At 36.5% G+C, this 12,644-nt stretch overlaps 1 protein-coding gene across 6 annotated transcripts in view; it reads left to right on the forward strand.

Annotated features, from left to right (window-relative positions):
- Positions 1 to 11,672, forward strand: part of LOC131031365 (TATA-binding protein 2) — a 63,460-nt gene extending 51,788 nt beyond the window's left edge. For 5 of the 6 annotated variants that reach the window (XM_057962465.2, XM_059214104.1, XM_057962468.2 and 2 more), the window contains 6 exons: positions 8,253 to 8,324; positions 10,420 to 10,470; positions 10,575 to 10,619; positions 10,737 to 10,829; positions 11,077 to 11,178; positions 11,276 to 11,672. In XM_057962465.2, the coding sequence (XP_057818448.2) occupies positions 8,253 to 8,324; positions 10,420 to 10,470; positions 10,575 to 10,619; positions 10,737 to 10,829; positions 11,077 to 11,178; positions 11,276 to 11,350 (438 nt within the window). In that variant the 3' untranslated portion in view covers positions 11,351 to 11,672. The remainder of the gene's footprint in view (positions 1 to 8,252; positions 8,325 to 10,419; positions 10,471 to 10,574; positions 10,620 to 10,736; positions 10,830 to 11,076; positions 11,179 to 11,275) is intronic. The other variant, XM_059214103.1, reaches the window with a different exon arrangement.
- The last annotated feature ends 972 nt before the right edge of the window (positions 11,673 to 12,644 follow it).

Below are 12,644 nucleotides of genomic sequence, written 5' to 3' on the forward strand. Positions count from 1 at the left end.
TTCGCTCTGGTCCCCTGGAGAGGGACACGAGCGATTCGCCTTGGTCCCTTGGAGAGGGACAGGAGCGCTTTTCGCTGTGGACCCTTGGAGAAGGACACGAGCGAAATTTGACTTTTCGCACTCTCTATCAGGATAATTTTTATGGAATATAACATTTAAGTATAAGTTATACTTTAAGTTATATTCCATATATACTTTCAGGATGTTTGAGAGTGGTTTCAGACCTCCAGGAGTTATATTGCAAAATCTAGTTTTTGGAGGTTTTTTAAGTTTCCAGACTTAGTCAAATTTCAGGATCAGGACATTCCAAACTTAGCCAAATTTCAGGATCAGGACCTCACTCAAGCCGGACTTGCTTATCCATGTGATCCCCTGGGCGACGTTCAAAATGCAAAGGCTAGCTAACAAAACCCTAAAAAAACCTAAAGAACAAACCCTAAAAAGCAAAAAAAACATGGGTCCCCATTTGCAATGGGGCGATGTGTGAAAACGTCACAACAGTATTGTTACAATACCACTCACCACATGTCCATTCAGATGACACCATTTACAACATTGTAGGGGTATGAGCCTCCTAGTTTCATTGACTTATTGTTGAGTGACAGTAGGGTGCCTAGTGCGGGAGACAAGCTACAGGAGAGCCAGGACATTGTAAAGGCTCTTAAGGAGAATATAGCCAAGGCACAGAATCAACAAAAGCAATATGCTGATTAGAAGAGGACAAAGAGGTCATTTGAGGTAGGAGACATGGTATATTTGATGTTGCAGCCATATCGGCAGTCTACTCTCAAGAAGAGTAGAACAGAGAAGCTCGAGCCACGATATTATGGTCCTTTCAGAGTGACCAGGCGTATAGGTGAGGTGGCTTATGAGTTGGATTTACCGGCAGATAGCAGAGTATACAATGTGTTTCACATGTCACGTCTCAAAAAGGCGTTAGGACACCGTATTGTTCCTTCTACAGTTTTACCACCCCTGGATGATGAGGGGAAGTTGATACTTGTACCTGAGGCTATCATTGAGTTCAGGGAGAGGAATTTCAGGAGACGTACTATCATAGAGTACTTGGTGAAATGGAAGGATTTGTCGGTAGAGGATGCTACTTGGGAGAGTGAGGAGATTTTACAGCATCCGGAGTTGAGATTGTTTGAGGACAAGCAATTTTAGGAGGGGCGGACTGTGATGTCCCCTTCTAGTTGACATCTATCAGCTAGGTAGATTAGCCTATCACTGACCCTTGTAGGCTGATGAGGTTGGTTAGAGGGTCTTCTGGAGATTAATTCTTCATCTTCAGAGTGAGCATCACAGGACTGGCTTTCATTTGAGGTCTCCAGGACTCCGTTTGAGATACTTTCTATTTTTAGTAGTCCTGCTATTTTTAGCCAATTGGGTTGGGCAGTGGCAGAGTATGGTTTGGCAGTCTCCAGTTCTGACGGCAGGCAATTCTGATGGATACTTAGGGAGATATCAATATTTAACTACTTTAATTAAATATTAAGTGGCAAACTTTAATGTTTTAATATTATTAAGTCACTTTAAGTTATAACTTAAGTGAGGGTCTATTTCTCATCAGATGGGGCCACTTTTTATATTAGACTGGAGATGATTTATTTTTGACGCCTCAATAGTCAAAAAGAAATATTAAAAGTTTAAACATCTTTTAAATGATAAAATCGTGCAACTTGGGAAGCTGCTTTAATTAGGGCTGTAGCCCTAATTCATCCTTTGGAAAGTTTATAAGGTTGCCTTGGGTTTTAAAAAGGGGAGGTGATTGAAGATATTTTGTTTTTTGCTCTGAGAATAGACTTGGCCAAGGGTTTTCAGCAGAAGATTATTCTGCAGGTGATTGGAAGTATCGGTGCAAGGAAACGTTGGATTCTTGTGCAACAACATTAGAGTTTGTGAAATATTAGATGATTTTGTTACTGTTAGTTTCATTTAGAGACCAAGTTTGAGCAGATTGGATAAAGTGGCATTGTTCTTTGAAGAGGGTTTGATAACTACAGCCAGAGAAGAAATTAAAAAATCCTGAAGTGATTGGTTGCTGATTTGACCTGCTTTGGAAGTCGTACCCTAGATAGCTGGAAGACTGCGATTTTGGCAAGGGGGTTTCTAAAAATCATGGAATAACTACTAAAGGTGGCGCCTAGTCTTCCTTGACACTTTGAGCTATTGCATGGGCGATTCCGGTTAGTATTGAATAAACAGTAAGCTGCTGTCATAAATTTGCTTGCATGAACAGCAAGGGTTTGATGAATTTCCAATCGAAAAATCAGTAATTTACCTATGAAATTATTCTATTAGCATTCCATGGAATATTAGTGTTGTTTGAATGTTATAAGAGACCTCAGGCTGAAATTAATAAATTTCCAGATTATAGCACTATTGCTTTTTCCTTCATATCTTGTCAAAACTTGTTTTATCTGTCAAAAACAATTGCTATTGCAACACAAACGCACTAGGGTCAACTAAACGGACAGAGAGAATAAACACGGCCTGTGAAAGGTTCTTACATATATATATATATATATATATATATATATATATATAGAGAGAGAGAGAGAGAGAGAGAGAGAGAGAGAGAGAGAGAGAGAGAGAGAGAGAGAGAGAGAGAGAGAGAGAGAGAGAGAGTGTTATCAATTCAGTATTGGGAAAAAGATTGATTTGATTCATGTTAAGATAGATTTGTCATCTAATCAACTTAGTTTAAGTCATAAGTATATTGAATTAGCTTAATTTTGGTTAAAACAAGCCTAGACCTAGTAGGGGACATTACATGATCCGTTTCTTCTTGGAAATTGTGAATCCCTATTTGGAATAGCCAAGATAGGACATGATCTCATTACCTCCTTGAGCTTGTCAAAAGCTCTTTGTGCCAAAACGTTCCATGAGAAGGCTCCCTTCTTTGTCAAATTTGTCAATGGAACTGCAAATTGTGAAAGCCCCTTCACAAACCTCGTACAATAATTGTAAAGTCCCACAAATCCTCTCAAATGTGACAATGTCTTAGGCCTAGGCCAGTCCATTGCTTCAATTAATCCTCCCATGTGTTACTGTAGATCAAAGATGTCATCAAAGAAAACTAGCACAAATTTCCTCAATTGCAAGATAAATACCTAACTCATGCAAGATTGAAACGTGGCAGGTGCATTGGTTAGCTCAAATGGCATGACCAAGCAGTGATAATGCCCATAATGACATGTAAAAGCTGTTTTGTGCACATTTCTCATCTCTAACCTTGATTTGATGAAACTCTGACCATAGATCAATCTTGAAGAAGTACTGCACTATGAAGCTCATTGACCTTGGGTATAGGGTAGTGATTCTTGATTCCCTTCATGTTGAGGGCTCTATAATCAATACACATCCTCATAGTCCCATCTTTTTTCTCCACCAGCACCAAGGATGGAGTAAATGGGTTGTAGCTAGGTTGTATAATCCTCGTGTCCAATAACTTCTTAATTGCCTTCTCAATCTCCTCCTCGTATCTCATGCTACAAACTCTTATCTAGTGGTAATCCAAGAGGAATTTCATTGAAAACCTTGCCATGATTATCCAAGATGGATTGTATCTGTAATCACACACTCCATTGTCCAAGCTACTTGGTCTCTATGAAAAAGCTCTTTGCATCCTCTTGGCTGAAACCAACACGTGTCCCTCATTGGAAAGGCCACAAACTACCTCCTTTCCATCAAATTTAAACTTCAACACCAAGGTCTAATAGTTCTGTGTGCTCTTGCTATGCGAGCGAAACATTGCATTCCCATTACCAGCGCTGTCTCACCAATACCAATCACATAGAAGCCATGTCACATCTTTTCTCCTCTTAGAGTCAATTCCAACTGCTGAATCCTTCGGTTGCATGGAATAGTATAGTCGTCTGCCATTATAACATTAAATTGTTCAAATCTTCTATCCTCAAAATTATCTTAGCCACCAACCCTTCATCAATGAAGTTGTGGGTGGCCCCACTAGCGATCAAAATTGTCATCCTTTGTCCTTGTAAGACTCCTCTAATATTAAAATAGTGATAATTAGGGTTGCAAGTGCATCACTTGAGGCACCTACCGCTTCCTTCTCCTCATGCTCCAACTCTACTACAATCTCAGGCTTAAACTCTTCAACTACAAAATCTTCATTTGGCTAGTGTACTTGTCTTTCTGCCAAGCATCTATGGCTTGGTTGCCATAGCTCTATACATGTGAAACACAACTTCTTCCTTCAAAGATCATTCTTAGACACTTTTGTTTTGCTTGGCTTAGGAGGTGGTGCCCTTGGATGCAAGACATCCTTGTGAAATGGTTTCCCATGTGATCTCAACAGTGCATTTCTAGGATAGGGCTTGCTCTTGGTTGTAGTATATTCCAAGCTCAAGGCCCTTCAGATAACTTCCTTTATACATTTAAGCTCAAAAGCCCTAAACAAGTCTTGGAGTGACTGAGATAGTCCCTCAATGAATTGGAACATAATGATAAACCTCTTATTCGTAATATTTGGCACCATGACAGGAACTTATTGGAATTCTATTATGTATTCCTCCATTGAAACATGTTGTCTCCGTTGAACATTGTGATTTTTTGTATCGTCATTGATCTCAAAGGTGTGTATACTGGGAGCAGTCAGATTAGCATTATGTTACCCTTGATTTCAAGTGTCCGGAAAGTTGTTGTTACTGTCATGTCATGTTAGAGCATCAGTGATCTGAATAAACAAATTCAAGCTATGTTGGATATCTTTTCTGCAGTATGTCTCTAGTATCATCATGATCATGTTTTAGTTGTTGGTAGAGATTTGGAAGTGTTTGTGGTATATTTCCAAGGTCTGGTGCTCAAAAACTGTATATACATTGGCACAGTGTTTTGTATCGCATTCTACCACAATGATGTTTTAAGGCTTGCGGTTTGGAATTTAAGTGAGCCTACACATGAAGACAAATCTGTTGAAGTTTCAGAGGTGGAGTTCAAGAAGAAGGAAAGTTATGGTTGACAGGATGCTTACAATAATTAGATCATAGTCTATACTGATGTCCCGAATGAATGCATTAGAGTATTTAATTGTGTGCCAGCTGGATGAAGAGTGTGGAGGCTGTTTGGGACTAGTTGAGCCTGTTTTGGGTAACACATAGCATGATCCCACTCTTGGTGCAGTGTCTTGGCTTTTGGACCGGACCTATTACACATTTGTTTTAAGGCTAACTCATGTGGCCAACTTGTGGATATTGTAAATATGTTCTAGGCTGACTTGTGATTGTAACTAGTGTTGGGATGCATATATATAATTGTAATTGGATTCATTCCAAGGTATGATGGTTGAGAGCAGAATTGGTAACCGTGGGAAAAGTTGTACAAGTTATCCTCTCAACTTTTGTTTAAGTGTGCGACTTAAAATGAAGATCTTATGCACACTATAGGAATGTTTTGAAGTTAATCAAATCAAGGAGATGCTGAAGGTTCAGCCTTGAAGGTCTGCATGTCATATCTTTCATATACTTGTTGTAATTGAGATTGGTGCCTCATCATCCGAGTTGGTGCTCAGTTATTGGATTAGGGGATTGGTGTCTCCATCATAGGTTGCAATTCTTGTGGGTTGGTGCCTACAAAATATTGTAAGTTCATTATTTATTTTGTGAGACTGGATTTGGACAGTAGATCCAAGCAACTATTCTTACTGTAGTTTTTGTCTTCTAGGTTTCCTCATAAATCTGGTGTTCGATTGTGTTGATTTGTTCTTATCCATTGTTCAGTAGCATCTATGGTGATTGGAGAAGTTATTAATGGTAATTAATGTTGATTTAAATTGGAATTGGCATATTTTGATTCAATCCTCCCTTAGTATATTAGTGTGTCTTACAGTCTCAAGCATGTCAACTCTTTGAACTGAACCTTAGGATCCTTCGTATCAAACCTTTTTATGAGCCTGTATGTGAAATCAATATGTGTCACAACACTGTGGCAGCTTGTTTAATTAGACCATGATGCCACCACTCATGTTGTACAATCCAAGTGAAGGATAGAAAAATTGACAACTTCATCTTCTGTCATAGGGCTAAGTGAAAGATATGTTTCTAGCTTTTGAACCTGAGCCCGTGCAGTGACCTTCTTTGAGCCATCAAAAGTTGGGAGAGTTAACTTACTCAGCCTACAATGGAGATGTTAATTAAATAAATTGCTATATAGTTTGTCTTCCTCTTGATCCACTTCTTGCATTATGGAATTGCATAAATCGAATTTGATGCCTCAACTCAGAATCAAGTCTTGAATAGGCCTCTATGCTTGCGTTGAAATCATTTCCTAAAGGATTCAGCTCTTCCTCGTCATGTGTCGGCTCAATTCTAGGCAAGAATGAAAGCTTTGTGTGTCTGGGAACCCATTCTAATTTGAATTCTGCCCTCTATGCCATTGTTTTGTGTAGATCTGATAGAATTGTTTGTGTTGATCATATTCTGCAACATTAAAAGGAGTATTTGTGTTGTTGTCTTCTGCTATTTTTCCATTTTCTCTTTGCATTTATGCAATTTGCTGCTGGGTTTGTATGAAGGCATCCCAGTTCTCATCCTGATCTGATATCTTTTTACTCGTCTTTACTTCTAGACCCTGATGGTTGTGCTTCAACTTCTATTTCTTTGTCTGTCTCTCCAAAGCACGTTGATCCCTTTGGATTAGCTGCATACCCAAGGTCTTCCCAGTAGGCTGGCAGGATTGCCTATTCGAATACCAATGTAATGTGCCTGAACAACTCTAATGCTAATTTAGTTTGAGTTATATATAACCACAGTGCAAAATTTTATGTATGAATAGTAATTTCAGAATTAAAACATTTGGGAACACTTCTGTTGCTGATGATAACATATTTATTTAAGCAAATAGTTTGATTCAAAAAATATGAGTATGTGAATGCTATTCCCAGCTTACAACCACAGTTCCAGATACAAGATGATACAGTAACAATTCACAACTTTGTTTGATCAAAATCTGGTAGTTGCTAATGGTTATTAGGCCTTGCTCAGAAGGTGCACTTGGATTGTAGTAATGCAAGTCTCTTAATTTTCAGACTGATTTCTCCTCTTTGCTAATAAAATTGCAGAAACCCATTGATTTATGGTGTCTGGTTTAGGTTGTTGATGATGTTATGCTCCACAGCTTCAGTGTAACAATGGTTTGAGGGTGTTTCAGACACCTTAACATTACCAGAAGATGTAAGATATTGCACCCCCTCTTACTGGGGTTTTGCAGTTGGTGCAATCTTGAATGCTCCCAAAATATGGTTCAATGGCATAGTTGTGCTGCAAGTGAAATATCTCCTTGTTATGCTCACTCTCAAATGAAGAGCGATTACCTTAGAACAACAGACCAAGTAAGGGCTTTGTCTCACCTGGGTGAACTCAATGGGGTTTTTGTCCCAATTAGTTTGGTAGTTTGCAAAAAGCAACTTCTTGTTTTAAAAAAATGTGATATCCCCGTCTCCTTGCGTTGCACAAGTTACATTTATACCTGATTGCGCCCAAGCAAAAACAAGGTCACCCTCCAACAAAAGAGTGGAAGTTGGTGCCAACAAGAATAAAAAATTAGGTTGGCCCAAAAATGACTTGTTATTATATTTTGTTAAAATAATTAATATTATTATAACAGTGTTTAAAAACACTTTTATTATAAAAAATAAACAATATCATGGTGCTGGAGTGCACGGGACATGACAGACTTTACTGATTTGTAGTTAAAATAAAAACATGACTTTGCATCTTAGCCATCATGCATTTGTATATTCTTTAGGCACACATCATTGTAGGAGTACAGGGAATTTATGGATATCCCTTGGGTCCTCCAGAATTTTTACTACATACTGTCTTGACATTCATGCTAATAAGTACCCTTTGCGACAAGTTGTAATATCATGTAATCTATTATGCACCGAATTTATGCAAATAAGTATAGTTGTAATAATTTTACATTGCTTCTCTGTTTTCTTAAGTACTTTTTTTTAATGTTCTGTCATCAATTTTGATCACTGTTTAGTTTTACGTCTAGCGTTGTACTACAACTGTTATGATTTTCTTCAGCTTATGTTACATTTAAATACCAGCAAAGTGTTGTCCCCCGGATAATCCTGTGGGTTTAAATCATTTATAGTAGCGTGTTTTCCTACATTTCAGTATAAGGAATTGACATACTTAAAATATATGTTCTGAATTTTTTATTCAGCACACACCTAAAGTAATGTACACTAACTATTTTCCTTTTTGTGTGGTTAATAGCGTTTTGCTGCTGTGATAATGAGGATAAGGGAACCTAAGACAACTGCTTTGATATTTGCATCTGGAAAAATGGTATTTTCTCTGGAAATAAATCCCTGGTTAGCCAAGTGGCAAGAAAATTACTTTGTTTGGTTTGTCTCTTTTGCAAATATATGTAATTTTTTTTTAGCATTTAGGACAATATAAAATGTACTCTGTTTACCAGAAGGGAAACATGGAAACAGTTGTTTTGTTCTTTTTTGGTTTCTTTTGTATGCACAGTCTCTACTGTTCCTGTTAAAACCAATGTCACTATCATTAACTTCTATATCATTTAGTATTGTTTGATTCAAGTTAGGTTTCTTACAGTAATTTTATGATGTCCATGCTATTGCAGCTTGAACATTGATAGCACGATCATGTCAAACTTAAAGAATGATGTATAGTACATAGATTTCTTAATATCTACCAAATTGGAGTGATTGATCCTGCATGACAAGTTTTTATTCCCTTTAAGGTCTCCCAGTAAACTCATATAGGTAAGGGTCCTAATTAGCTCTAGTTTATGAAAAAAAAGCTTTGTTTGGTTTCACTTTTTATATATCCAAGCTTCTTGTTTGTTGATTATTCAGAGGAAAGGGAGATGTAGTTTACCTTCTGACACTTAAATGTATTATTTTTTCCGTTTATATTTCTAGTGCGTTAGATTTTTTGAGACAGCTTATTAGCAAATATTACAGAAGGTATTTATCCTTCGGAGATCAAGGTGCAACTGACTCTACCATAACAATCGGATTTGTCCAATAATACCTAGGCTGAGTAAAATTATTGCCATATGTTAGAACAGCCCAAAGCATTTGGTTGCCTAATAATAACGCCTAGGCTAAATAACGTTGCCACCCTATGAAACATAAATAAATAGATATATTGGATTCTGTTAAATATAATTCTTATCATGGTCAGCTTTGGGTGAAGTAATATTTAGAAAATTTCTGGTCCTTGAAAGTGATGCATATAGACTCTTCGTATGTGGTAAAAATGTGTACTCTTATTATTCCAATTACCTGGCCATGCTTGTCTTCTGCATAGACTATCTAGAAGACTAGTAGCTTGCTGAGAAAATCTTTTTTATGAAATAAATATAATTCTTATTTATTTCCCTAAGTGGCGTGCTATATTCTGTAAATGGAATGACTATCAGTTTTGTTCCTTGTTTTATTAGGGGAATTGAGTTAGGTCACTTTCACGGTCATGTCCGTGAGTTGTCTCTATGGCAAAGGTTGAAAACCTGTTTTACTATAAATGTGACAATGCTTTTCTGCAAATAAGGTTTTTCTAAGAGAACAACATGGGCCATTAGGATCAAGCCCCTTGAGAGGTTCGAACTCATTGATTTAAAGCTATCGTTCTGATAAATACGACATGTACACAACTTTGTGTTTGACAACCTCATTGTCAAATTCACATAAATGTATAGCTTAGGTTGAGCTTCTTTCCCATGGGACAGCAAGAGAAACATTCAATCATTTATCTTCTAGAGAGGCTGAATACAAGGCAGCTCTTGAGGCAATTGTTGAAACAATTTGGATAAGGATTATCCTGTTATGAGATGGTATTGCAAAGAATGCCCAATTTTGCCCATGTGTAACATTTCTTGGATTAGAATAACCAACACTTGTCAGATTCTATATCTTCGAAGTTATAAAATGTATAACATATCTCAAGAGTTATGACAATATTTAGCTAGGAAATAATGTACCTGACTGGAGAAAAGCTAATATTTTAGAGGTACAATCTATGAGACAGATGGTTTGTATGATCATAGGAACGTAGATTATCTATAAACTCTGAATGGTACATCTTATTGTAGTACATGATCGTAAGTTAAAAATTTCATTTTGAAGATTGTAGCTACACTGGCTGAAGTGTTGAGTATGGGTTAAGTACATTATGGTATCTGGTTTAAATTTTAGAAAGCAACATGTGATACTTTTATATGATGCGTACAAGATTTTAGTTAATATAATCAGGGTTATGAATATGGCACTGATATTTAAATTTGGTAAATATTTTCTGAGTTGATTCACTTGTGAATGTGATAATAACCTAAATTATTCAGTACTTGCCTTACGGATTTATTTAAATTCTTAATTAATCTTTACTCAATTCTTGAACCAATTTTTTGCAGGTGTGCACTGGAGCTAAGTGTGAGCAGAATTCCAAACTTGCCGCAAGAAAGGTATTATGTGTAATATTTTTTTGGGTTATACAGGGAAACTTAAGCATTAGTTTATTTTAGAAGCCTGAATGATTCTAATGTTATCACTGTTATGGAAAGTCCAGTATGCACGAATAATCCAGAAGCTTGGCTTTCCTGCTCAGTTCAAGGTAAAGTCTGAGTCTTGTGGTTTGTAATGTCTACATGGTAAGTTATGAATCAAGGCAGGACAAATAAAATTGTGGACAGATTGTTGAAATCTATTATCTATTTCTTATTCATTGTAGGAATTCAAAATTCAAAATGTGGTGGCCTCTTGTGATGTTAAGTTCCCAATAAGGCTTGAAGGGCTTGCTTTTTCCCATGGGCACTTTTCCAGTGTAAGTGTCTTTTCAATTTATTTGCAACGATTTATGTTTTATTTTATATTTGTGTGTAAGTGTTTGTCCTTTTCACTTTCCAATGTTTTATGCTTTACTTTATAGTATTATATATATCCAATGCAAGTGTTTTATCTCTTTATCTATAGATAGATAGATCCATCCAATGAAAGTGTTTTTTCATTTTATTTGCAAGGGTATCACTATTATCATATAAATTTGAACCTGAATTGCCTTATCTATGTAGTATGAACCTGAGCTATTTCCCGGTCTGATTTATCGGATGAAACAGCCAAAGATTGTTTTGCTGGTCTTTGTCTCTGGAAAGATTGTTTTAACTGGTGCAAAGGTATGAATGCAGTCAATCGTGGTCAAGGAGTGCTCACTTTTCCTTGATGGGATTTTGACTATAATTTTTAATTTCTCAAACTTTATCTTGTCATCAGGTTAGGGATCAGATATATGAAGCATTTGAAAATATTTATCCTGTCCTAACAGAATTCAGGAAGATACAACAATGACAAATTGTGGTGTGTCATTTATATTCTGCATTTAAGGAATATTTCTGATGCATGTTACTAGAAATGCACTGGTTGTTTTATTAATATTGTTGCTAATTTCACTAAAATGGTGAAGTAGCATTTTGTTTGAGAAGAGCAGCTACATGTAATCTGAACGAACTAGAACCATTCAATCCGTGCGTAGTTTTCACTTTTGATTTGCAACTCATGATTTGGCGGACAATTTTGTTTGTCTAGTGCAATATCATTAAGTATATTCTGTAATTATTACAAAGAATGCTTTTATATAAAGATTATGCGTTGAATTGCACAGTTTAAGATATATTAATACTATGGTTGACTTTTCATTTTCACTGACAGCACTTCTTATGCACAAGCAAAAACTTAAACATCTTAAAGTGTGTTGTAATTGAGTTGATTATAATATCTTAAGAGCAACAATTAGGACGTATAAATTACATTGACAGCACGACAAGGTACCAGTTTCCCAAATCAGAAGTCATCAAAATTTGTGAACTTTCACACTTTATTGAGTTTAGAAATCACTTTGAAGTTAACGAAAGCATTGAAGCCAAAAGAAACAATATTTGAAGACATGAATATTACAATTTTATTGGCACCTTCCTTTTCTTAAAGAATTCTAGCATAGATGTTCTATGCACATAAGGAATCAAAAGACTACCAGCATTTTTTCGGTGGAGCCATTTCAGTTTGATATTTGTTAACTTGATAAAAATATTAAGGACCAAACTTGGAAGATTTTACTGGCTTTGTGAAATGTGATAGAGAAAACGTACAAGGAATATGTATGAAGGATTGGACTAAAGGGTAACAGGATCACCCAACGTAAAATGAAGAAATAGAAGGCAGGCTGAAGATCTAAGGATAACAGGCTAAACATAGGATAAAGCAGAAAAAATAGTAACAACCTAGGTTAAAACAGAAAGATAGATAGATCTAGTAGACCCTTGATGTGTTCGTTGTTTGTGTGTGGAAGGAACATAAGTAGAATGCAGCTACTAAATGTGATTGTTGTGAGTGGCCCAACAATGCTGTTGGCGTATCCATGAAGTAGTTTCAATCTACATGGGTGCACCAATCAAAAGCAAAAACAACTCTCTGAGTAGTGGATTGCACAAGTGATGTGCATAAATGATTCTATTTAGAGTCCCTGCGATTCATCTTTAAATCAGAGGAAATGGGAATTCCCAATTTTGTGACCTTTTAGAAACATGACATCTGCAATGTCTCTCAGTTGGATAGATTATTCCACACAAAAAAGTTCTATTCAAAT

This window comes from Cryptomeria japonica, chromosome 11, assembly GCF_030272615.1.
Source record: "Cryptomeria japonica chromosome 11, Sugi_1.0, whole genome shotgun sequence".
Classification (NCBI taxonomy): domain Eukaryota; kingdom Viridiplantae; phylum Streptophyta; class Pinopsida; order Cupressales; family Cupressaceae; genus Cryptomeria; species Cryptomeria japonica.